At 36.3% G+C, this 27,241-nt stretch overlaps 2 protein-coding genes across 3 annotated transcripts in view; one reads left to right on the plus strand and one right to left on the minus strand.

Moving 5' to 3' along the window:
- The window catches only part of Dach1 (dachshund family transcription factor 1), a 392,321-nt gene extending 379,802 nt beyond the window's left edge, over window positions 1-12,519 (plus strand). For both annotated transcript variants that reach the window (XM_052732605.1, XM_052732606.1), the window contains one exon: window positions 9,798-12,519. In XM_052732605.1, the coding sequence (XP_052588565.1) occupies window positions 9,798-9,835 (38 nt within the window). In that variant the 3' untranslated portion in view covers window positions 9,836-12,519. The remainder of the gene's footprint in view (window positions 1-9,797) is intronic.
- Window positions 12,520-16,372: 3,853 nt separating this feature from the next.
- On the minus strand, window positions 16,373-16,865 carry LOC128107103 (60S acidic ribosomal protein P1-like). The gene has a single exon (XM_052732607.1). The coding sequence runs from the start codon at window positions 16,757-16,759 to the stop codon at window positions 16,415-16,417; it is 345 nt and encodes a 114-aa protein (XP_052588567.1). The 5' UTR covers window positions 16,760-16,865; the 3' UTR covers window positions 16,373-16,414.
- Between the last annotated feature and the right edge of the window lie 10,376 nt (window positions 16,866-27,241).

Here is a 27,241-nt window from a genome sequence, read left to right on the forward strand (position 1 = left end):
TCATTCCATTTCCACATGAGATTAATATACAAAGAAGTTTGCTAGATGACAGCCTAGCTTTATTATTTGAATAAGAGGAAACACCCAGAGACACAGTGTGCATCATCAGGAACATGGAAGTCACAGTCTTCGTAGAATAAGTCTAGAAAGTGACCTCTAAATACTTATTCTGTATTCTTGTCATTACAAACAGGTCATAGAGCACTACCTACTCTTTAGAAGACATGATCACATAAGGGTATAAAGTAGGAAACAGAGGCATTGCTATCTACTGGAGAAGATTCAATAACAACACTGTACAAAAACATAAAGTTACCAAATGGGAACAGAATTGGGCAACAACTAATGGATTCGAGAACATATCTAACAGTGTACCAGATGTCCCTGTCAGTTACTAATGTTCATCTAATCCCTGGCTGGTAAACTTTACCTCACAAACTCTACTTTCTATACTTTGCATTCAGTTCAAACACTCTTTTGATCCTTGTGTACTTTATATATGGTATTTATAGCACAAACTTTTTATTCTGTTTGCTAGTATATTGTCTATTATAACTTCATATCTCTGAACTGAACCCCCTTCATAAATTCTAAAGTTGAGTGCAGAGAGGACCACCTTATTTAATAGTGCATTTATAGCATGTGGTTGTTCTCACCCACATACTGTCCAAACAACACTTGATGGTTGCATTGAGTAACACATGAAGAAAATCTGTTCGCCACAGAAATGTCATTTTGTCAAAATCTTATGTATTAGATAAATCTTTCTCTTGAGGTTGCTTACCCCTCTTCAAGATTATCTCTAGACCAGCATTTCAGTTTAGCTCTGCCTAAATATGTTAAGAAGTGTTTGGAGGCTTGGAAATGTGTTCACTCACAATTACCTCCTTAAACAAATATAACCTTCATGAAAATTACCAAATTAGACATGTATAGAAAATAGAAAATGCTAAACATTTTGAAATGATGGTTTGTTTCTTTCTTACAAACAGGAGAAAATAACAAGGTTCTGACAGGAGCTGCCCTTCTAAGTACCACTTTTGCTGATGCACCCCCACCCAGAAATAACGCATGAATGTATTCTGAAAACACAATTTATTCACAGAATTTGCCTGTCTTTGTTAGTTCTGAAAAGATAAAAAGACTTGATTTGAAAAGTCCCTGTTTCCTTTCTCTGTGCTATCTTATTTTAGCAAGCAAGGAATCATTTTTTCTCATATGCTTTATTTTAATTAAGCATGCATTGTCCATCTATCACTCTACTTCAGATGGGCCCCACTTGATTATTATGTCTCATCCCCGTGTCTTAATCTTCTTTTTCTGGGAAAGGAATGAAAGAACACACAGTAATAAGATATTTCATTGTGTTTTCCTTTGTGAGAGGTGGGAGGTCTTACCTCCAATCAAGACAAGGTAACCTATGTGCAAAATACCCCATTCTGACTTGCTGGTACATTAACCATCCTGATGGGTTCTAGTTTCTGACTAATGAATGCTTAATTAGAATGTTCTCAAATGCACAAATACTTTATCAAAGCTGACCTGTTAGTAATATACCTTTTCCTTATTTCTTATTTATAGAAGAAACAAACTTTAAATAGTTTGTGCTCTGCTTTTTTTTGTTGTTGTTTTGTTTTGTTTGTCATAAACATTTTAAAAGAATTCAAATATTTTATCAAATAGTTAATTAGAGGGGATTTTTTTTACAAATACACATTGGTATATGCAGTCCTAACTAAAGAACCAGTAATACAGATAATTAGACTTCATAAACTTTAAAATTATAAGTTAGAACATGATGGAACAGACTAGAATCTAGCATATGTCCACACCCGAACACCAGAACCAAGTTTCTTTAAAGAACTCGGTTAAGAAAATCCCTAACCATTTCTTTTCTATCTAATATTTGATAGAAATTTTTAAAAGTGTTAATATTACTAAGCAGATAAAATATTTAACATGGAGATACTGTACATAGAATCAGTGAAACATTGTATGTGGTAGTAGAAAAACCACATCTTCAACTAGTTACTATTTAAAAACTGGTATTTCTTGTATTGTAGTTTTATTTCACTGAAGCAATCGTGTCTGGAAATTTGGTTTTCACTATAAATAAAGGAGAAAGAATTTGGAGGATACATACACTTAACCTATTTAAAACATTATGAAATAAAAACAGTATGTAATATGTGTGTGAAACTTTACCTACCATCCTAACAATGTTTACTGTATCAGTAAAAAAAAAACATTTTAAACAAAGTAAAACTTCTATTATAGATCTAAACATGCAAAGGACTATTAAAACATTGTAAAAATTGCCATGTATAAACTGCCAAGGTTCATGCATCATTAATATTTTGGATTTCTGTATTTTATTATTTTTTTTAATCTGATAATGTTAAACCATTTGAAAATAAGATATATCTTATAGTTCTTTGCTTGCAAAACTTGTCCATCTTGATTTCAGGGAGTATTTCTTGTCAGTGGCATGTTCACATTCAAATACAGTCTATTGATCAGGTTTTACATATTACATCGACACAATACTTTTATCTTGTCTGACATCCAAAATTTACCTTTGTCGTTGGACCCAATAATGTCCGTTATTGCACTTCATATCTACATTGAGGAATCCCAGTTAGGATCACATCTTATAGTAAGTTGCTATTTCTCTTCAGTCTTTCTAATCTTGAACAGCTCCTTAGTCTTAAAAATTAATATATGAAATGAATAGTTGTGGAGAATGTGGTCCATTTTTTACCAGAATGTTTCTTATTTTGAATTTGATGCTTCTTCTTCATTAGATTCAGATCTTTATCTCTTCGCCACTATGTGACCCGAGTGAAATTGTGGTCTTTCAGGGTGTCACATACATACAGTGCTGGTCTTCCTTTATTTTTTGCTATAAGATTGGCTTTGATATATTCTTATTTTTGAGCACTTTTTGGGTTCTAGGCAATGCCTAACATAATAGAAATATATAAAATCTTAATGTATTTTATCTACTCTAATTAGATTCCAACCAGACGTTCAGTAATTTTAAGCATTGCATTAGTAGATGCAGCAAAGATGTTTGAGAGCATAAACAGTTTAAATCCTGTGATAGTGGTTATAAAAAATACTTAGTTTCTAATGGAATTTTATATGGACTAGAAATCTGGTCTATGTGAGTATAGGCTGATCATTCATGCTTAAACACTTTTTTTAGAGAGCTTCCTTAAAATAATAAACATCAAATGTAGAATTGACTATTTACTTCTGTACATGCAAATAGATGCACTATTTATTATTATTATTATTATTATTATTATTATTATTATTATTATTACTATGTGTGTTTGGTCATGGTAATATGGGTTTAAGAACATCTATGATTACACAGAACTACAGAGAAAGAGTCTTCTCTATTTTAATGTTTAGCAAGGTAGGATTATCATTCTTTTGGAAGTAAATTCCTATTGGCCCACAGAGAGTACAAACATGCCTGGCAATGCAATTCAGGCAAAGGACTTCCTCTTTAAGACAAGTCCACTTGGACAATATCACAGGAGGAACTGTGATATTGGGACTCAGACTGAGCACGTTGGGAAGATGCATTGCCCTGGGTTGGAGTTAAGTAAATAATCTCAAGCTTTCTGTTTCTAACCATCTCCATGTGCAGACATTAAGATTACTTCTCTGCAAATTCTCTAGTTCAGTTTTTGTTGCTGATGTATCTGTTTATTTTCTCATTTAGGAAGGGTATTAACATCAGATCTGCCTGCCCCATGTGGTTTCCAAAATCTAGTTTAGAAGATCGAACTGTCAATGTTTAGATTTCTTCTTGCTATTTATGCTTATCTTGAGTCCCTTTATAGCAACGGCAATTACTTCTTCACTGTCTTTGTTTAAAGGTCATTTTCTTATCAGCCTATGAACTACAGCTTTTAATAGCCTTCTGTAACCTAGCCTGTGTCCTCTCCCATATATTTTCTTCTTGGAAGAGAACTAAAACTATTTGAATATTTTTCTTGATGGTAATTCTTATCCTCATCCTTGACCACCATCAAGAGCTACATTTGAGATTCTAGGGGTTAACTCAATGATAGAATGCATTGGAAGGGCTTTTTAGTGTGAAACATAGAGCTGCCTGTTTCCTGTTAGACAGACAAACAGTCAATAAATTGTGCAAGACCTTGGCTTTAATGCCCAAAACTCCCTGAAAATAAATAATAAAATATTTTTCCTCATGCATTATTTCAAGCTGGCTTAGTAATAAAACATGTAATTTATTTTTATTTCAACTAGGTGTGCCATATTATTCTGGTAGATAATACTTTATCTACTTCTTATACCAGTTTATTGAAATTACACAGACATAATGTCCTCCCTGTGAGCTTTAGTCTATACCTGTTCACTAGAATAGCACCACCTGCTCATGTGAAAAGCATACAAACAGGTCTTAGGATTAGTTCTCCTCAAATGTAATCCAATTCTACGGGCTTCTGATTCTTCAGCTATAACCTTAAATTAAAACTTAAAAAAATGGTAGCAATATTTTTCAGTTTTTACTTTTTAATTATATTGGAACATAACCTTGGATATATTAGTATTCAAACATCTGGAAATTGCTTTCACTGTTGTTATCTGCATTTCATGAGAAGAAATTATGTTTACTCAGGATCCTCCTATAAACTGCTTTGTGCTGAACATCAGTCTCTCTTAAAATATTTCTCATGTTCAATGTAGACTTTGTGTCTCTGCTTCTTTGCTTTAGCAGTAGCAGAATGTTCTTACTCTAAATATAAAATTATAAAAAGAACAAGAAACAATATTTTCTTTAATTAGCCTCTTCCTTTGGGGGTTTTAGAAGAAGGGTTATGACTTGACAAAGATCCTTCCCATCTGTTCCTGTTTGTTTGGTTTTATTTTGACTTCCTTTCGTTGTCTTATCAAATATCACATGAATCATTAACATTTGTTTTCATCGCTTGTTTTGATTTCCTTTGCTTCACATGATTAAGACATTATGTTGAGACAAGGTTCGTGCTAACATATTTTATATTAACCTCATATTCTTTAGGCAAATATTAAACTTTCTAGATATATGATTTTATGTGTTTACTTTCTCCTGTGTTAATATTCTCCTCCACTCTACAGTAGTAAAGAGTGTGTGCATACAACGGTTTTGTGAAAGCTGCAATCTTCATTTGATTACAGGTGTCTGAATATGGGTTTGAATACATAGGTGCTGACTTCCTCACAGAATGTACAATTCCTAAGGTCTTTATGCAAAAGGTAGATAAGAGTTCCTTGTATATGTTTGTCAGGGATTTCTATTCAAAACTAAAATATATATCCATTCATATGTTTTTTGATATTTTGCAACTGTATACTCTCTTTGTACTGATTTTCACCTAGTGGGGCATGATACTCTTGTTACCACCTGATGAGGCAATTTGAAATTGTTGTCATTTACACGTTATCATGTTATAAAATTATGTTAAATAATATTATTGATAGAATGCTACCTCACTGGCTATATAAAACTTATTATTATTCAATAGTATAAGTTTTACATCTGGAATAAGAAAGGTAGCTTTCATTAGACATTATCAATAACTTCAAATAATAGTACACAACAAAACTTGAAGCCCCAAAGGCTAAACTTATTTGTGAGCAAAAGACAAAGATAGAAATTTTGTGACAGATTCCCCATTCCTCCAGTCATTTTCATAAAGGTTAATATTATATAAAATCCATAAAATTGGGTCTAATATTATGATTTCCAATGTTGATATTAAATTATGAGATCATACTGGATAGATTGTTAGAATGCTTGTCTAGCACTCAAATGCCTTGAGTTCAATTTTTAGGCCAAAAAAATAAGACCTTAATTAAATTCATTTTTATGATGGTATTTAAAATATTTCTTCATTTTGTTATCTGTAGATCTAAATCTGCATCATAATAAGCAGCATACAAAAATTCACACCTGTGGTAAACTGTTCAGTGATGAAGATACTTTCCTGTGTACCAAATTATAGCGGCAAGTATCAAATCACAGTGAACTCTGAAACTATTAGGAATTTGTAATTTAAATAGTTTCACTCAACCCCTACTCCCAAATGCTTTTAATTAGAACAGACTTTTTAATTAAGTACTCCCATGCACAAAGTTTAGCTTGATGATTTCTTCTGTCATATCAACCTCCCATACAAAAGCAAATAATCATTGTGTCAAAGGAAAACTGGGGCTTTTTTTTATTGAAACTGGAATATAAAAATTCCAGTTTTGATTACAATCTGTATAGACTAAAGGGAAGGCCCTGCCCTTGGAGCAGAGCAAAGGGGATGAGCCATGAGGAGGGAGTGCATGTTGGAGACTGAATATATTCCAGGGTTTAGTTAAGGAAACAATGCAGAATGGAGTGGACACAGAATCTGTATCCCTATTAATATCAGATCACTGCACCTCCACTTGTTTCTGTGAAAATGTCTGAGGCACTAAGCCTCCTTGAGCATTCCAATCCTTATTTAGGTAAAACAATAAGAATACTTTTTTTGAGGTATAGGGAAGTGGAGACTTAATATTTTTATCAATTCTTTTAGAATTTCATTTGTCTATACAATGCATTTCTCTCATACTCATCCTTACTCCTGCCCTAACTCATCCTAGATCCAGACCCAGATACCCAAACTGCTCCCCAATCCCTTTCTTCCACATTTTTTAAAATTAACCCACCAAGTCCTGTTTGTACTACCCATGTTCTCATGGGTGTGGGGTCAGCCACAAGAGCATAATCCACCTACCAGGGTAATAAAAATGTCAATAACAACTGAATCTCCTTCCTCCAGAAGCTATCAACTGTCAGTATCTCATAGTGGCATGAGGGGCTTTTGATACCCCCCTGGCTCTGTGCTAGAATTTTGAATAATAAAAAAGTAAGTCTGTCCTTGGGGCCTACAAGCCATGAGTTTTTGGCCGGTTTTGTATTATCAGATGTACACTTCCTCCTGTGGAGCAGGCTCTAAATTCAACCAGAAAGCAGTTGTTAAGCCACATGCAATTGTGCCCCTGTTGCTATATCCATGGAATATCTTGTCACACAGGTCATGATGACTTTTACTCCTCCAGCATCACACATAGCACCTGCCAGTATTTTGAAGGAAAGTTTCTGATTCAAGCCAGTTTAATATTGCCATGTCTTATCAGTAAAAGGTATGGTGTCTGAAGCAATAAAGTCTTACCATGAGAATATGATAGGCAACCAAGTACAATGGTAATACTTACATTGTTCAGGGGATCACCAAGACAACTTTCACCAGAAAATCAAGAGGAAGTTCCCACATACAGTGCTGGGATTTCAAACTAAAATTATTCTTTTTGAGTGTGTGTTTGTGTGTGTGTGTGTGTGTGTGTGTGTGTGTGTGTGTGTGTGTGAGAGAGAGAGAGAGAGAGAGAGAGAGAGAGAGAGAGAGAGAGAGAGAGAGAGAGTGAGTTTATGAAATAGTAAGTTTCCACATGGCCATTTCAAACATCCTTAATGTTAGTTCTGCTAACTAACCCTTTCTGCTACCCTACTCTCCCATCCATCTCCACACTTAAGACTTAACCTTTAATGTATCTTTAGCACAATATGTATTTGGGAAAATTTAGCTCTACTGATAATAAGGACTCTTTCTGATTTCTTTGGATGAAAGCTTTTACTATTTAGATTGTGTATCTCGTAATACTTTGGAAAAATTTACTCAGCATCCAGACTAGATTTTTTTTCTGTGACTACAACACATAGAAACACATAAAGATGATATGAGGACTGTGGTGTAGTACTTGCAGTCTTGCAGTCAGGTGTATGAATAAAGTGAGGTGATAAAGACAATCCTAGTACTGGAAAGATTACTCAGTGATTAAGAGTACCTCCTGTTGGTTCCTAGCATCTAAGTTGAACAGTTCATTACCTTCCATAACTCTAAATCCAAGAGATCTGATGCTCTCTTCTGACCTCTGTGGCAGCCACATACATGTGGCATTCACTTACACATGCCATACATAGAAACACATGCAAAAAATAATAGTTAATGTTATTCAATAGCATTTTATTTAAAATTTTAAATGTAAACTTTATAATATCGTAATTGCTTTTAACACATGTTGTTTCTTCAAAAGTTTAACATTTGGAATGTGAGATGACTCAGTGTATAAGGGTCTGATGATCTCAACTCATTTCCCCTAACACAGAAGATGGAAGGAGAAAACTGATGCCAGCATTTTGTCCACTAACAGCCCCCAACATACACACACATTCATGGTGGAATGCACACACAAACACATATACATATAATAAATAAATATTTTAAATGTTTCAGAAAGCTTAACAGTCGCCACATCAAAACATTTCAGGGAAGCACTGTGTTAAACCATTCTGCTTCTAATATTGGCAGGGACATGGCTGTTTCTTTCATGGGACTTACCAGTTTGGACGTTCACAATCAATTTTTAAGTTGCATGGACTGGCAAACAAAAGTCAGACACCTTTAAAATTAAATAATTTTAACAAGCAGGAGCTGAAGAGTAAATTGAAGGGAGAGAGAACTAACTTTTCACACTACTAAGGAGAACAGGCTGAGTATATCAAGACAGAGTGAAGCTTGATGTACTGTAGAATGGTATGGTCAGAATCATGGTGTTTCATGCCACCATGGAAGTAATATTCTATTTCTGCAAATAACGCTAATGTAAAACATGACAAGAATGTGGAATTTGGATAAATAATTGTTTCTATGAAGTAAAAATTGCTTTACCATTGACAGAAGTTTTATACTAATTACTATCTCTATCTGCTGTAGATTGTGTAACAGCACTTAAGTGAGATGCGTAAATACTTTTCTGTTTTCTGAATTGTATTCTGGGCTGTTTCTATTTCCTTGTAGTTGGACACTTTCCAAACATTTATACTGATACTTATTTTTCAAGGTGTGGAAAAGATTTTTCGTATCCTTCTATCTTCTCTTGTAGCTGGGAATATTTGAACCTCTGTCATATTTTACATACATCTGAAAATTAGGTCAACCACTGAGGGGACAGGATAGAGTGTAATATATCTGAAAAATGGACTTCTGTTTTGTTTGTGTTTTGTATTGGATAATTAATTCCCCATTTCTTATTTCTGCTTCATTTGAATAGTTTATACAATATGTCCAAGATTTCACTCCTTTTCATTTCCCACAAAATTGTGTTTTAAGCTTGGATAGTATACTCATATATTAACATTTATTTCTTCAGTTCATCTCACTACAGAGAAAAAAAGCTCTACCTTATTGGTGGTGCTAAAATAATGGTGGTAGCTTTCAAGTAAATAGCAACACATGTGCACAATAGTTACATCAAGAATATTTAACAACACCTCTAGAGCATGAGAAGAGGCTCAGGCTTTCCTGACGGAGATACACCTGAGTGCATTCCAAGAAAATTTGGTTCTGCAAGCTTGGTAGAAGCAATTGTCATTCAACAGAAATCACTAGCTTTTCATATCAGTAATTAACATGCACACATACCCTTATCTGTTTTCTGAGTGGTCTGGAACTGATATCATTGTAGCAAATATATATTTATGAGAACTAAGAATTCTGTATCCTCCTTGATCCTATGAACTCATGTAATTATGAAATTAATTTTGAGGATATGTGAAAACTGTTACATCCTAAGCAAGTGAAAGTAAGATAAAAACCAGAATTTCATACCAAATCTCATGTATGTTATATCCACATTTATCCCTCAAATACTATGTCATTAATTATTTTTATCATTTGTTTTAGATGGAAGACTGTATTTGAAAACTACCGTCATGTACTGAATCTTTCCTGTTGAAGAAATCCCTCCTTTATTACAGAACTCTGGAGTCAGACATTACTCGTTGGAAAGTTCAGGAAAACAAAAACAGTACATATAAAGGAACTTCTTCAATTTTGTGTGTTAATGTTCTTTAACATTTAAGTATTCCACAAAAGCAAAAAAGTTTCCGCCATTGATTTTTCCACCTGTGGTTCATTCCAGAGACTGAGAATGTTTATAAATGTACACACACCAATCTTCTTACAGCTAATAACTCACCTGTGCTGCTGGACATGTGTACAGAGTTAACGATGGGTCTGAGGAAGACCTAGCTTTGGTTTGTTTTCTTTTTGTTCCTCTTAATGGAATGAACCATTTTTTCCTCTTCTGAAAATTCTGTAACTGAGTGCATCAACAGACATTATTGCAGTGTTCACCCAGACTTACAGAACTGTGTCCCACAGAAACCAGCAAGAACACATGGGGATGAATCTGTAAGGGGCGCCGAGGATTCTGGTGGGGAATAAGAGAAGTGAGAGTATTCTGTTACGTTCAATTTTAAACTCTGTAATTGCGGATTTTCTCCCGAAGACTTTTTTCATATACTTTCTGAAAGACCAACAAATGTATGTTAACAGCTCAATGAAATGACATTTTGCATATCTGAAGCAGAAGCATTGACTATAAACCAAAAGGTTTCACTGGTGGTCTCTTTTTCTTAAAGATAAAAAAAATATAAATATATATATAAATATAACATGTTTTCATTCCAAACTGGTAGTGATATATAGGATTAAAAACAATAATGTTGCTTCTTACTCAAACTGTTGGTCACATGTACAGTATATAAACATAAAACTCACAGGAAGGTATTATGTATGCAGTAGTATACTAGTGTTTAGGAAATGAAAATTTTAGAAAATATGTTTTGTCACCCTGTTGGTCAGAAAGACGTCTTTCTGGTTTTAACGCATGCAGGCATGTAAATATTTGTCTGGAGTCACAGTATTAATGAATGAGATCTTATGAATCTGGTGACATCAGAACTTTGTGTCGGCCACTTTTATTTGTATATTGATCCCTAGTGAGTGCCCCAAACTTCACTACAGAGGATGAATTGTGGCTGGCCAGTAAATCAAAACACCAGAGATATTTTTATATGTTAATGTCATATTATGTTAATGTTGCTGAAAAACAAAACTCAACAAGCCCTTGGTGTATTGGTCCAAAACCATGTAGCCCTGAGTGATGAAGTTAAACTGTGCTGTGCTTCCCACCCTGTTCAGAGGGAAGGGTGGCTACGTGTTATTTTTACTGTCTTTTTGAAAGTTACAGTATGTGTTTTCACATTTGTGCATATAACTGGAAGGAAAGCTGCAAACAGTGCTATTCCATGCTGAAGTTACCTTTGTTTTTACACAATGGAAGTGACACTTCTAAAGACTCACGGGAATCAGTGCGGTGGCTGTACATTTTATGATTTTTCTGTCATCTTAAAGTTTTATAATGTAACATTTTTATTACCATAAAACAACAAAGTAATAAGTCTGAGGAAGCTAGCTTCAATGTTTAAAGATAGTTCTGATTGGGTAATCACTATTTGGTTAAGAAAAAGTTTCCCATTATGGATATGTGTCACTATGCTTCTGTGCTTTTTAGGTCTCCCTTGCAGTTCTGAAACATAACTAATTCTTGGCTGTAACTTGCTATTAACCGGTTAAGTCCATTTTTTCATACAATAAAGGGTTATATGTACAGTTCTTCTTTTAGCTTGCTTTAAAAGGGAGTAATGTTTTAATTTAAAATATTGTTAGTAACTGCTTTGTAGAAACTTGGTTTGCTGAGCATAATTCTTCCATGATCATGTTTTGTTGTTTGAGGAAAAGAGATTCTATTCCTACTTACATGTATTTTTGTTTGTTTTTCCCCTACATACAGTCCTTAAAAGATTACAACACTTAAAATTAGAGCGACTTGTGTCAAGCTTTGGAGTCATACATTGGCAGACTTTTTTTTTAAGCCTACAATTTACATAGGTAGTCGAGTTGGCCATTGCCATCGAGTTGGCATGGAGTCACCTATTAAGTGGGGTAAATGGTTTTAAAATACATACGTGAAAGACCGCTGAGAATGCTTTAGTGTTTGGTTCAATAAAAAAATTTTAGAAGGATTGGAGACAAAAGCTGTCCACTGTATGTTGAGACTCTTATTAATCTGTTGTAAATATTACAGTTCACAAAACGTTATTGTAAGTTTGTAACTTAATTTTCCCCTTTTTAGTTAAGCAGGTTTGTTTAGAAATTTGTGTTTTGATGTAAGCAAGTAAAATTCTGTCCATTTTATTGTTTCCACGCTTTTGTAATCTTACAAATATTAACGTCTAGTTGTTCTATATTATAACCATATTTGCGCTCTATGCAAGCCCTTGGAACAGAACATACTCATCTTCATGTAGGACCTATGAAAATTGTCTATTTTTATCTATATATTTAAAGTTTTCTAAAAATGATAAAAGGTTATTACGAATTTTGTTGTACAAAATCTGTACAAAAATCTGTTTTTACATCATAATGCAAGAATTGGAAATTTTTCTATGGTAGCCTAGTTATTTGAGCCTGGTTTCAATGTGAGAACCACGTTTACTGTTATTGTATTTAATTTTCTTTTTCTTTTCAACAATCTCCTAATAAAAATGTCTGAAATCGCCTTGTGACTTTATTTACCGTTTGTCTTTATTATAGTCTCTGAAATGCATTGCATCGAAGGAATATTTACTTTCTAATGGGAAGCATCTAAAAACAACATAAGTCAGCTCTTTGCAATGCTCAGGGAGCAATGCTCAATGATTTTATTTAACATGCAACGGCTTCTATCTCTAATATGAATTACTGTGGTGAAAAACATCATAAAAGCACACTCTGTAGTTATTGTTTAACAAGCAGATTTTCCATATTTTGTTTCTTGCCAGCTAAGCAAACTGCCCACATATACATGATTTATTTATGTACATTTCTCAGTTTATGAAGCTGTTATTTGTACCTTTTTTCTTTATCTCCTTATATTCCCATGATTCTTATTTCACAAAGCTTTGTGCTGAATAATGTAAAGCAGACATGTTGATGGAACAAAATACGTAAGTCCCATATCTGTGAGAGTGTGGATTTGTATCTCTAACTCCATGGTTTGCTTTCAACTAGATCATCAGAAAAAGTACATCTTGAAATTATAATATCCTTTTACAATATCCAAACACTTTAATCAATCTGCAGTACAACACTTGAAACTATATAAGGTTGCTATTTCTGTAAATATTCTAAGCATTTATAAGCAAATGGAAAAACTGACTTTTTCCTTGGTCAAAATAAATGACCTTAGTGCATTTCATGAAACAAAATACTAACAAATTATAGTTTTTCTTAGTAAAAATAGAAAATGCTTATATGACCATTATTAGTAGATTTTTGTCTTCTGTCTTTAGGTACTTATGCCAGTAAGACTTGTCTTAGAAATAAAAATCTCTGTGAGTTAGTGGAATTTGATAGAAATTTAGGTTTTCCCATGTGTTATTATTCCAGAATTATCTTAAAATATGAATCAATTGAGCTGCATTTTAAAATGTATAAAGTAGAGATGTTAATAGAATCAAAACATTATTGGGATAATGTATGAAGAATAAGTTTACCTCATGTACATTAGTATAGAAACACTGAACATTGGTTCATTCATTAATTTAAACAGATTCACAGGTAAGGCCTGTCTGCTCCCAAATGTGCTGTAGTACATGTTTCGATGACCAAAGCTAAAACACAGTTGTCCCAGTGAAGCTCTAAGCTGGTTAGAATAGGGAATCTTACAAGAATATGATCAAAAAATGCACATATGCCTTTTGCTGTAGTAGATGTTAATGGACATTACTGGAGTATTGGTTGGACACTTTCCCATCAGGTAGTAATCACCTAGTAATCTTTTATCTTTACATTAATCTTCTAGATAACATTAAAAGTTTATTTGACAAAAGGATAAGAATCTTTAAAAAATAAACACACATATTTTTCCAATGAGTAAAGCACCATATCTGTTATTCTTTTCATGTTATTTGATCATTCATTTCAACTGCCTCATTTTTTTAATCAATGATCAAAAACCTTTTAAGGTAAGTAGTGCCTTAAATATCGGACAAAAATTATGTAATCAACAAATTCCTGATACGTTCAGAATATTGGCTATGTATGTACAATATTTACATCTCATTGTTTACCATCTTCATATTGCTAAGGTGAGTAATGGCTCAAAATGATTCAAATGCAGCATAAGTCACTCAATGCCAATTCTGTGCTAAGATAATTAATAAGAGTGTAATGATATCTTTATTTATATTTTATGATCTATGAGCTAGAAATAATGAGTTGCACAGAAATAATCAGTTAGAACTCCTTTGGTTCTATCAAAACAATATTTTGAAAGGTTAAAAACCCCAAGGAACTGGTTATAAAGACTGAATGATACAGATGGAACCTCAAGGATATATGGCAGTCATGACCTTGGGGCCAAGGTCCAAGCATTCTCTACTGTCTCCAGCTTTCTACTCTGCCCAGTAGCTCTGACTGTTTCTCCTCTTAGCAGATAGGTTGCTTCTCTTGTTCTTCTATTGTTTACTCTTGTATTATCCAAGAGCTTTAGGCTCAGCCCACAGAAGTAAACCAAGCACTTTCTCTCTGTTGCCTTAAGCTGGATTACCTGTGAATGCTCACTGCCCCATGTTAGGATACCCTCTTGTAAGGTATGTCGGCAGTATATGAGGTGTGTTTAGGGAATTTGTGAGATTGGTGTGTCCACTAAGTTTTTAATCATGGTTGGGTCACAGCATCAGGATCCTTCTTAAGGGGGTGATAATGAATACCCAAGGGAAAAACAATCATATGAATCACAATGACGTTATAGAATACAATTGGTGGACCTTCTGCTGTGGAATATGAAGATAGTGGTGAGGAGGGAGCCATTTTGAGATAAGCGTATACTTTAATAGCCAAATAATCTGTAAAATCAAATCTTTTTTAAAAAAATTAATTTTATCATTGTGAACTTAATTATGAATTAAAAATGTGAATCATCTTAGGCAAAATTGAAGTCACATGATTCTTTTTCAGATAAAATTATGAATAAATCTAATTGAAGTTCCATCTACCATATAGGTAGTCATTGTATATACTTCCTCCATCTGAAGGTTTTTTTCTTTTTTAACTAAACATAATTTTTTCTCTCATACAATACATTCCAACCACACTGTCTTCTCCCTCCACTCCTCCCATACCACCCCCCATTTCCTCTCTCCCCCAGACCAACTTCCCCCTCCATCTCCCATCAGAGAAGAGTAGGCCTCCAAAAGACAGTAACCACACACAAGACATCATGACAAGGTAAGCAATCTGAAACAGAAGCTAGACAAGGCAACCTAGAGGAGGAAAAGAGTCCCAGTAGCAGGTAAAAGAGTCGAAGTCACACCTGCTTCTACAGTTAGGAGTCCTACAAAATCACCAAGCCAGCAGCCACAGCACTTTTGCAGAGGACCTGCTGCAGACCCGTGCAGGCCCTGAGCTTGCCACCCTCAGTCTCTGGGAGCCTGTGTGCAGCCTGCTTAGCTTATTCAATGAGCCATGTTCTCCTGGTGCCCACTAACCCTCTGACTCCTATAATCCTTCAGCTCCCTGTTCTGTGGGGGTCCAAGACCTCTGAAGTTTTCTTTGTTTCCTACCATCTAAGAAAATGCCTTGCTTCCCCTGTCCCCCCACCCACACACACACGATTTGCCCTCTGTCCCTCCTCTCTAAGAGCCTGCAAATTTTTGAAATCCAAATGATATAAAAATGTGTTGTTTTTGTCACTGCAGAGGAAATACAAAGGGAATGAAGGCAGATGAAAGGAAGCCTGTTTTGTGCATTCTAGTCACAATGGTAAATATTAGTCAAGATAGCTAGACGGAGATAGGTCTTGCAAATATAGTGTAATATCTAAAGTAACCTCTAAAATGCTACATTAATAAATTATATATACATTATAGTCAGAAATGTTATAGATTAAAAAGAATTCATGAACATAGTGAAGCCTCTTCTACATAAACAGTAAATACTTTTCAAACTGATCCAGAGCATGGAGTTTCTCTGATGATAGTTTCCAGTACTGTTTGTCATAATTTGGCTGATTCTTCAATACTGTTAATTTGGATAATTTCTCTACCATGCTATTCAACATTAGAGCATGAGTTATATTATACATCTCTATTACTAGGGTCTCTATAAGAACAAAGGGTTTGTTGTTGTTAGAAATAATTTTGGGTTGGCAAAGAAAGATATCACCTATTCAATTAAATTATCTCCACATAGGGCGGCATTATATTCCCAGAAGCAGAAAAACAAGCACTCCAGGGTGAGAAGGGCTCACACGTGATATTCGACAAGTACTGGCTGTTTCTTTTCTCATTTATCTACTCTCACAGCTTTTCTCCCAAATTGGCTAGTTTTTTTTTTGTTTTTTTGTTTTTTTTTTTTTTTTTTTTTTCACCTTACAGGTTCATCTTTTTATTGGACATGTTAGCAAAAGAGGTTTAGTCAAAAAGACCAAAGCCCATGTCATCATCAGACTCCTCAGATTCTTCCTTCTTTGCTTCCACTTTCTTCTCCTCAGCTGGGGTAGCAGCAGTAGAGGGGGCAGGACCGCCTGCTGGCGCGGCTCCAGCTGCTGGAGCAGGCCCACCAGCCCCTACGTTGCAGATGAGGCTCCCAATGTTGACATTGGCCAGGGCCTTTGCAAACAAGCCAGGCCAGAAAGGTTCAACATTGACACCAGCTGCTTTAATGAGGGCATTGATCTTGTCCTCCGTGACCGTCACCTCGTCGTCGTGCAGGATGAGGGCGGAGTAGATGCAGGCGAGCTCGGAGATGGAGGCCATGTTGCGGACTGCCGGCACGGTGCTAGTCGCCGGATGAAGTGAGGGCCTCACCCCAACGCGGCCTTAGCTTCCTCGGAAGAACCGAGCACCTTGGCGGCAGCTGAGGAAAGAACACCCACGAAAGAAAGAGGGAAGGGGAATACAGCTCCATGTCATCAAGTTCCTGGAATCCAGGAAAGTTTTTAAGTAAACAAACGTTATACTGGATGCGAGGATTAAAACAGTTGCATAAAGGTTTTACTAGTTGAAGGAGACAAAATGATTTGCATAAGAGTCCTACAAGGTGGGAGAGATAAAAAGATTTGAATTCTTTGTCATGAAATTCTTACCGAATTTGACAGAAAAGACTATTATTTAGTGTTTCCTACACTACGGAAATGCATCTTTCAATTAAATCTGTCTGTGCCTAAGCTCATTCATTCTGAATGCCTTATATTTCCCTGTATTCATGGGTTGATGCCTTTTGCAAGTAAAATCATATAGCTGTACAATATATCTTCAGGTGAAAATATGAGTAGCAAACACCTAGAATTGCAAAAGTTTTCTCTAAAGGAGTAGAATGGATAGGACATATATATCCTTATTATGCTGGCTTACAGGATGTGGTCCTTGTAGTCCAAGAAGAGGAGACTTATGGAGACATTGGAGAAGCCAAGAATGTAGTAGTTTCCAATCCCATAGTCTAGACATTTTAGTAGTCCCACTCAGTCTGTCACTGAAGGCCTGAGGATTCCTGGAGAGTTTCTGGTTTTCAGTCTTTATTAGAATCACAAAGTTGATTCTAGTATTGATTAAGGAAAGCCAAAGCAACAAGACATATGACTTTGACAGTGAAAATGGATAGACAGGCAGAAAGCAGCATTTTCTTCTTTCATATTCTTTATTTAATCTGGGCTTCCATCAGAGGGTGTGGCCCAGATTTAAGGTGGGTTATCCTGCTTCAAATAATCTGATTGAGAAATCCCTCAGAGGATGCTGTATTTTAGTTGATTCCAGATGAAGTCAAGTTGACAACCAAAATTAACCATCAGATAACCTTCAGTTATCTAAAGGTGTCTGTTAGAGTTCGAGGAACACCCAAGTCAGGGGGGGGGGGGCATTTTTCAGCTGTGCCTTGTTGAACCAATCACATACATTTCTGTTTTGACTGACTCCTCTTGTACCTGCTGAGTGTCCGTGTTGGGCATAGCCACCATTCATTCACCGATACATCTATGCCACATGTACTCACCGTGAGCAGCTAGATGTTCTTGCTTTGACAAACCCAAGAATACTGAAGCATTCTCCCTATGCAGGGAACTGTCTGTGTGCCTTGGTCAGACCAGTAAATCCCACATTTGCTTACCTTGAAAAATTCACCCATGAAATAGGCACAAACCTCCAGGGCACAAAACAATTGGGTACTCTAAGTGGTCCAAGAGAAACATGTTTCCCTTAATTGGCCTCTGGCACCCTGGATAATGTTACTGTACCATTTCCCTATCTAAAGAGATAATCATAAAATCATTGATGAGATGGCCGAAATTAGGAAATAGATAAAAATACATCTATGCCATGAGATATAAAGGCCTAATTCTAAAGATATTCATCAGAAGGCTTTAGTGTATAGACTATAATTTCAATCACACTCTCAAATATAGCCTATAGGCAGACATGCTCAGACAAGAGATGAAGAACCACAAAACAGAACTCTCTAGAATCCTTGGCCTCAATAAATACAGTCTTACAGGTGTTGCCTTGTTTCGCTGTTGAACTTGACCAGTTTTTGTCTCCTTTTCTCATCATTCCTTTCTCTTAAATAATCCTAAAATCATCTAGGAATCAAAGTGGGGTTCAGAAGCCCAAAAGAGTTTTGGAACTACAGCCAGTACAAAATTAAGAGTAGATATATACTGGGAAGAAAACAGCAGGTGGACCAGGAGGTGCGCCACAATTAGGATGTCCACATGAAATTTCCTTTTGAATATGCTGAGTTTATTCACAGAAATATTCCTCAATACCATGCTATTATAAAGGTTACAGTAATCTCATGTAAACAGACATTTCATCAGTGGAAATGACTTGCAGAAAATTCTACAGGCTTCCACTAGAAATCATCTCTGGTAAGAATGGTTTGGGAGCAAGCTCAAGCTGCATCCATTGTGAGGTCCTTCAGCTGGGATAGGTCTGAAGGATGTCACGGTTGGAAGCCCTAGAAGGTCCTTGAAAGCAATGGCCAGTGGCTAACGCTGACAAATGGGCAATGGTGCTAAAAATCAATAGTCACAAGAGCCGGTCACACAGTGGCCAGTCTCAAAGTCCCATGACTGATGGGTACCACTGAAGAGGCTTGAGATGCCTCCACAGCAGTTTGATCTAGGGGCAACCTTCAAAGTTACAGTTTTTCTGTTATTCCAGAAACCATTAGTTTTGTGTTATCAGAGTTCACAAATTTGGCTTGGTTCATTAGCATATCAGCCCCACCTTAGGGTTTGCTCATTAGAATATCAGAGACTGCCTTATGATTGGCTCATATGAGAGCTGTCTTATGATTGGTTCCTGTCTTGCAGACATTATATTACTCCAAATCACACAAAATGGTTTGCAAGTTACACAGAATGTTTTTATTTTTGTTCCTAGCATATATGTTCTAGTATATGGATTTAGGGAAAGATAGAGTCCAGTGAACCCACAGCACAAGTTTATCTTATTTCCAGTTCTTTAACTTGGAACTTCAGCATCTTTTACATTCTAGAGGTATATAAATTAACTTTACAAAATTAGTTTCCAGGAACTGTATATTCTTCAATAGGATTTGGCATCACCATATTCATTTAATGATTAAATTTTCCAAATTTTGAGCCCAGTGTCATGGTTCACTACTTGAGTCTCAGTACTTGGGAGAGAAAGGCAAGCAGATCTTTGAAAGTTTGAGGTCAGCCTGGTCTGCACAGTGAGGTCCATGGCAGGGCTACAGAGTGACATCCATTCTCAAAAAAGAAATTCCAAAATTTGAGATAATCCTGTATTACAGACATTCATAAGAAGTAGAACAGAAACATCTTCAAAACCTTCAATATTGCCCACAGTACCATTTTTCATAAATAATAGAGTTACAACCAAGGGACTTATCTTGAACTTCCTTTATTTAGGTTTCAACTACTTTCCAAGTACTCATTTATATTTGTGCTCAGTTCTATAAAATGTATTAACTGTAAACAGATGTTTTCTGTCCCAAATAACTGACTCAGAGGCTGAACATGAATTATAAATGTTTGGCCTATGGCTCAGGCTTATTACTAGCTAACTTATACATTTAAATTAACCCATATTTCAATTTATGCTTTGCTATAGGGCAGTACCTTTATTAGCATGGTATGTTCATCTCCTGCCCCCTCTGAATCTGGCTGGTAACTCCTGACTCCACCCTTCTCCTTCCCATTATTCTTAGTTTGGTCACTCTGCCAATACAACCTGCCTGGCTACTGGCCAATCATTGTTTTATTAAACCAATTCAAGTGACAACTCTTTAGAGTGTACAAGAGAATTATTCCACAGCATATCACACTTGTAGATTCCTTGTTACTACCACCTCCGCCAAGGTACAGAGAAGATCCATGACAGAGATCCTTCATGCCATATTTTATGAGACCATCTCATAGCAGTCTTTCATTCATTGTTTTTTGGTAGAGGGGGAGGTTTGCTTTCCACTGAGACAGGGTGACAGGGATCAGTTTAATTCTGAATTTAATCAGTTACTAGCATTGCTTGTCATGTCTATGCAGATCATATTGCTACCTTCCTGTCCCTGTAGTTCTGAATACAATCTTTGGTCCTTCTAGTTGCTGAAAAGAAAACTGTTTCATTCATGGTATTTGGCAGTGGGACTAGAGCATTATTCCTGCTTCTGAAAGAGAGGATGATGATATGGAGGACAGGGGTACTTGGTAGAAGATGAATCCCTCATTTGTCCCACTAAGCCTCCTTGAAATAAGGCTGGTATGTGGCTTGGAGTGCACTATGCAGTTTTCCTTTAGTGTTTGGCTCCAGGTTTTGGGATATTACCAAGAAAAGTTTTGTTTTGCCGTTTACCCATGAACTGACTGGTGCTTTGGGTGAATAAGCAGGGAAATCTTGGGAAAATACTTGAATCCCTTTGTGGGTCTATAATGGAGACTTCAGTAGAGATCTCTCTAGTGTGTAGATTGGGTGACTAAAAGACCCAAGAAACTCATAGTTACTTTTCTATTGCTATGGTAAAATATCATTATCATAACAACTTACAGTTGCTGTTTTTAACAAAATCTCAATCATTTGATTTTTCCAATAAAGACTCAAAAACCAGATGCTGGGATCAAGTCCTAGAAGCTCAGAGAGTCAGAGAAAGTACCCAGCTGACCTTTCTACTCAGCTGATATCCCAGAAGCCTCCTGCCTTCTCCTACATAGTACTGTGGGATGTCTTTCTGTAAGCTGTGAATATGTGTTGCTCTGATTGGTTGATAATTTAAGCTGCATTTGGCTTACGCCAGGGCAGGATGGAACCAGGCAGGAAAATCCAGAGAGAGAGAGAGAGAGAGAGAGAGAGAGAGAGAGAGAGAGAGAGAGAGAGGGAGAGGAAAGGAGAGTGTGGCAGACACTGCTATCCACCAGGAGAAGCAAGATGTAAAATTACCAGTAAGCCATAAGCCACGTGGCAAAGTATAGATTTATAGAAATGGGATAATTTAAGATATAAGAGCTAGTTAGAGAGAAGCATGAGCCAATAGGCTATATAGTTTGAAAATAATATAAGCCTGTGTGTTTATTTGGGTCTGAGTGACTATGGAACTGGGCAGGACACAGGAAAACTTCTGACTACAAATGGTGCCCAATGTGGGGCAAGAGTTTCCACCTAAAACTTGAGAGAACCTAAAAAATGATTCTAAAATGGAGCTAAAAACAGCTTCCTAGTGTGTCTCTCAGGCCAGCTTCAGCCTGCAGGCTTGAGCTACACTATGGGGGATTTGCAGTGTATGGGCTTGACCTGTAGCATGGCAGATTCCTGCCATGGTACATAGAGGTGTCTCAAAGCCATGCAGTATATTATGTGGTGGATTTAGCTTTTGCTAGTACAGAAGAAAAACAAAACAAAACTAAGACATTTCTCAGCTACATGCTGCTGGATAGAGGCATGAACCCACTGCCTCCCAGAGTCACCAGAGAGCATGGTTCCCAGAGCTGGCGGTGAATTACATCTGTCATGTTGAAAAGCTGAAATAAGTGGAGTCAGCAGCCAAGGCTGCTGCTTCAGTCTTAAACATGCAGTTTAGCAGTTTAAATCTCTCCTGGTCAGAGGATAGTAGATTCACAATACAGCAAATTCAGATGGAATGATTTACAGTGTGCATAAAAATGTACATGGGCATGGAAGAGAGAGGAAAAGGAAGACAGACAATTATATAAAGAAATAATTGTAAAAAATAAAGTCTTTTAAAGAGACAGTAAAAGTAATGTAAAAAATAAGCCATATAAAGATGGAAATCACACACAGTGTCTGGATTATATTGTCTTTGGAATTTTTAACTGCAGAAAGACATTTGATTGTAAAGGCTGCTGAGTTAAACCAATATATATATATTAAAGGTATCTTGACTTTAAAATTTGTGTCTAAGGATATGTTGCTTTGGAAAGAGATTCTGCTTCTGATTTTGCTTCCACAGAAGATGAGAACCTGTAAATTGCTTCCAGGCAATGGTTTCATCAGGCAATATCCCCTGAAAAGTCTCTGATGACACCATGGCCCAGATGATCCAACATCCAGAATGGCTTCAAGGCAACTGGCTCAGACAATGCAGCCTCAGAGACTGTTCCAGTCACGACTTGACCATAATTCTTATTTTTTTCAGGATCCCCACCCTTCCTCTTCCCATAATTCTCAGCTTGGTTTTCCCACCTAACTTTATCCTGTTTAGCTATTGGGTAGTCAGCTTGGTTATTAATCCAATCAGAGCAACATATATTCACACTGTGTGCACATGGATTATTCCACAGCAGCCTCACTGCTTAATAGTGCCACTTGCTACAGGCCAAGCAGTCAAACATTAGTCTAAAGGGGCCATAATTGTTCAAACTACCACATTCCACTGCCTGAACCTTATGTAGGCTTATAGCCATAACATAATGCAAATGTATTTATTCCAACTTCAAAAGTCTCCATAGTCTTTAATCATCTCAATAATGTTTAAAATTTTAAAGTTTAAAATCTCTTCTGAAATTCATGTAATCTCTTAACTTAATCCCCTATAAAAATCAAAATAAGCTGGGCAGTGGTGGTACATGCCTTTAATCCCAGCACTCGGGAGGCAGAGGCAGGCGGATCTCTGTGAGTTTGAGGCCAGCCTGGTTTCCAAAGCAAGTTCCAGGAAAGGCACAAAACTATGCAGAGAAACCCTGTCTTGAAAAACAAACAAACAAAAAAATCAAAATAAAATAACAGGGTACATACTTCCAACATATAATGTCACAGAATATCCATTACCATTCCAAAAGGGAGGGAAGGGAACATAGTGAGGAAATACTGGGCCAAAGCAAGACTGAAAACCATCTGGACAAACTCCAAACTTTACATCTCCATGTCTGATGTCAAAGCACTCCTCAGATCTCCAATTCCTTTCAGCTTTGTTGACTGCAGCACATTTCTCTTGGGCTGGTTCCAATTCCTGTTAGCAGCTTTCCTTGACAGGTATCCCACAATTCTGGCATTGCTAACATCTTGGGGTCTCCAAGGCATTTTAGGCTTCAACTTCACAGCTTCACACAATGGCTTCTCCAGGCTTCCATTCAGGGACACCCCTGCCACACACCTGGCCTCATCAGCTACCCTTAGTCACAGAGGAAGATTCCATAGCCCCTTTCTCGTATCCTTGAATCTAAAGCCAGAACCATGTGACATAAGCTGCCAAGTTATACTGCTTGCTAAGGCTTGAACATGGCTCTGTCATTCAATTACATCATCACCAGCTTTCTGTTTTCCATCGTTTCCTCCACTGTCTAAAGCTTGGCTGTCCTAGAACTTTGTAGGCCAGGCTGACCTTAAACTCAATGATCTTCCTGCCTCTTTCTTCTGAGTGCTGGGATTAAAGGTGTGTACCACCATGCTTGGGCCTAAACTGCTCTTAATTCCCTTTCAGGACTTGCAAGCTTAGCTGGGTGGGATCTTTCCCTGAGGTCTCTACTATCTTTATTCCATTTATCATCAGGCTTTACTTTAATCTGTTTATCTCATTGAGCACAGGATTTAGCTCTATTCTATTTTCCAGGTACCCCTTTCTCCTCAAATTTTACATTTTGTATTTTTCCTTGCTAAACTTGATCTTTTTCATTATAGATTCTTCATAAGAGTAAATGCTAACAACAATACAACAATCAATACTAAGATGTTTTAAGATTTCCAATGGATGGGCGGCAGTGGCTCACGCCTTCAATCCCAGCACTCAGGAGGCAGAGGCAGGCAGATCTCTGTGAGTTTGAGGCAAGCCCGGTCTACAGAGTGAGTCCCAGAACAGGCAGCAAAACTACATGGAGAAACCCTGTCTTGAAAAAACAAAAAACAAAAAGAAAAAGATTTCCAATGGAATTAATTTGAAAGTCTTCACTTTAGCCTCAGGTAGTTTTTTTAGACAAGGACAAAATGCATCCACATTCTTCACCAAAACATCACAAGACCAGTCTCTAGGCCACAAACTAACATTCTTCTCCTATGAAATTTCTTGAGCCAGGCCTCTATATTTCAAATCACCCTCAGCACCACTGTCTTCCATGTTCCTACTTGCATGATCCATTAAATTCTGCTTAAAACATTCTACTGCTTTCCTAATCCAAGTTCCTAAAATCCACTTTCATCCAAAAAAAAAAAAAAGACCACGGTCAGACCTATCACAGCAATACCCCAGTCGAATATGTCCTTTTTAGGAAAGGTATAGTTGTCTGTATGTTTTCAGTAACATATATTTGCTGTTGATGTTATTCTATCTGAAACACATACTTCTAGGTACAATTTACTTTTCATCACCATATTGAGCAGCTACTAGTTTTTCCTAGCATTTGTAGAAGTGTTTCTCTTTAATTTGGAAAATTTGTGGGCATCTTCTCTTAAAATGATATCTCCAATTTCTTATAATTCAATATCTATCTGGAATTCCAATTTAATACTTTAAGACATTTCTAGTTTAACTTCCTGTTTTCTTCACAGTTTCTGCCCTCCATGCCTGTGCACAAGCTCACTCACTTCTTGTTTTCTTTGTTTGTATTAAAATACAGGTTTTTAAAAACCATTTTAAAACTTTATGTATTTCAATCTACTAATTATGTGTTCAGATATAAGTAGCTGGCTGTTCAATATTAATGTGGATTATTTAATATTACATTTTCAATTTTAGCAAAATGTTATTATAAGTGTTATATCTTATAAAGGCATTACAGATACTTTCTCTTTTATTATTTTTAAGAATTTTGTGATTTGTAAAAATATTTTTATGTGTATGGGTGTTTTACTTGCATGTGTTTCAGTGTGCCACATGTATGCACTGTGGTCAAAAGAGGGCATTAAATCACATGAAACTAGAGTTAGACAGTCACTAATTACCATTTTGGTGCTAGGAATCAATCCTGAGTCCTCTATAGGAGCAACCAGTACTCTTAATCACCAAGTCAACTCTCCAGCCTGAATTTTATTATTTGAAAAGTAAACATGTGTTACTGAATTGTTTGATCCTATATTTTGCTTTTATGTTACTTTTTAAAGGTTAACTTAATTCTCTGATGATTTCATAAATGTATATAATGCATTTTAGTTTACTTTCTCCTCCATATCTCATTTTACAACCCTCTGTAGTAGGTAGCCATTCCAGCTTTGATCTGGAAGTTCCAACCCCCATTGAGGCTTCGTTAACTGTCACGCCTACAAGGCGGGGCCAAGGGAGGATGCTGAAGACCCAAGATCCAGATGTGCTGCTCTCTTGGTTCCTGGACCCTGGACGCTGGAGGTAGACTGAGCAGAGTTCTCCAGAGAACACCGCCAGACTGCACCACACCTTTCCCAGACCCTGTAAACTATCCCTTCACTTGTAAGTTACCCCTCAAAATAAACCTCCCTTTTAACTACATGGAGTGGCCTTAATAATTTCACCAATACCTCTCCTACAACTTTTCATATCTTTCCTCTTCCATGCCTGTTCCTTTCTCAAATTGTTGACTTTTGATTTTGTTGTATGATTCATTTGGTTTAATCAGAGCCATCTGTATGACCTAATTGGGCTATACATTGGGTCACCAGTTGGTATACAACTGTGTAACATTAAAAACATATTAACGGAGGAAAAGATGATGAAGTGAAGTTAGTGAGAATCAATGATTTACCTTATTTCTTCTATTTATTTCTCTAATTGTTTTCACTTTCTCCAGTTTCTAAAAACCTAAGTAAATTCCATTGATGTAGGAATATAAATGTGTGTCTGTGTGTATGACTTGTATGAATATGCATATATGATGTCCATGAGTGTATGAATGTGTGTGTATGTGTGGGGTGTGTGTGTGTGTGTGTGTGTGTGTGTGTGTGTGTGTGTGTGTGTGTATGTGTGTGTGTGTGTTTATATTTGTGTGGAAGGTTGGGTGAATTCATACCATGACACATGATTGGATATCAGAGGACAAGCTTGGGTGTCAGTCTTCATGTCCCACCCTATTTGAGACAAGATATCTCTTTTTGTTGTTTGCCACTTTTTACACAAGGATTCCTAGCCTGTAAACTTCTAGAGATTTTCCTGTCTCTACCTCCCATCTCCCCAGGGAAGCACTGTGATCACAGAATAGTTCTATGTGCTTTATGTAGGACATTACAACCCAGGTTATCATACTTGTGTGGCAAGTACTTTACCATTAGGTCATTGCCCATGAATGTAAATTTTGTTCTAGGTATGTATTAGTGATATATGTTATGCTTCCTTTTTTATTCAATTAAAATTTTATTTCTAATTTCCTTTGTGTTTTTTTAAGCCAGTGGTATAAATATAACTAACTGCATTATATAGTTTTTAAATAGTTTTAAGATTTCCCAGAGGTGTTTCATTTTGGCCATATGTCACTTGACAATGATGTGTTCCGAGAAATGAGTCATTGGGTGATTTCACTTCTATGTGATCATCATATAGGATACTAACAAAATTCAAGATTGACATGACATCATTATGAGATACAATTTATGAAACCATAGAAATAGATACAGTCTGACACTGAATTATAGTCACTCATACCCCTTAGAACATTTAGTGATTATCTAGGAAAGCTCAGGTTTCAGAAAATAATCACCTACAACATTTTGACATTTCAGAAATAGAATATGAAGCAAAATCAACAATATAAATGTGCATGAGGTTCATATTCTAGGTCCATATTTTCAAGAATGCCTCCAATTTGCTATCATGAAGTCATACAGTTGAATGTCACAGCAACATTCAGAAACTCT

The sequence above is a fragment of the Peromyscus californicus genome, unplaced genomic scaffold (assembly GCF_007827085.1).
Source record: "Peromyscus californicus insignis strain IS unplaced genomic scaffold, ASM782708v3 Scaffold_12__1_contigs__length_115047231, whole genome shotgun sequence".
Lineage (NCBI taxonomy): Eukaryota > Metazoa > Chordata > Mammalia > Rodentia > Cricetidae > Peromyscus > Peromyscus californicus.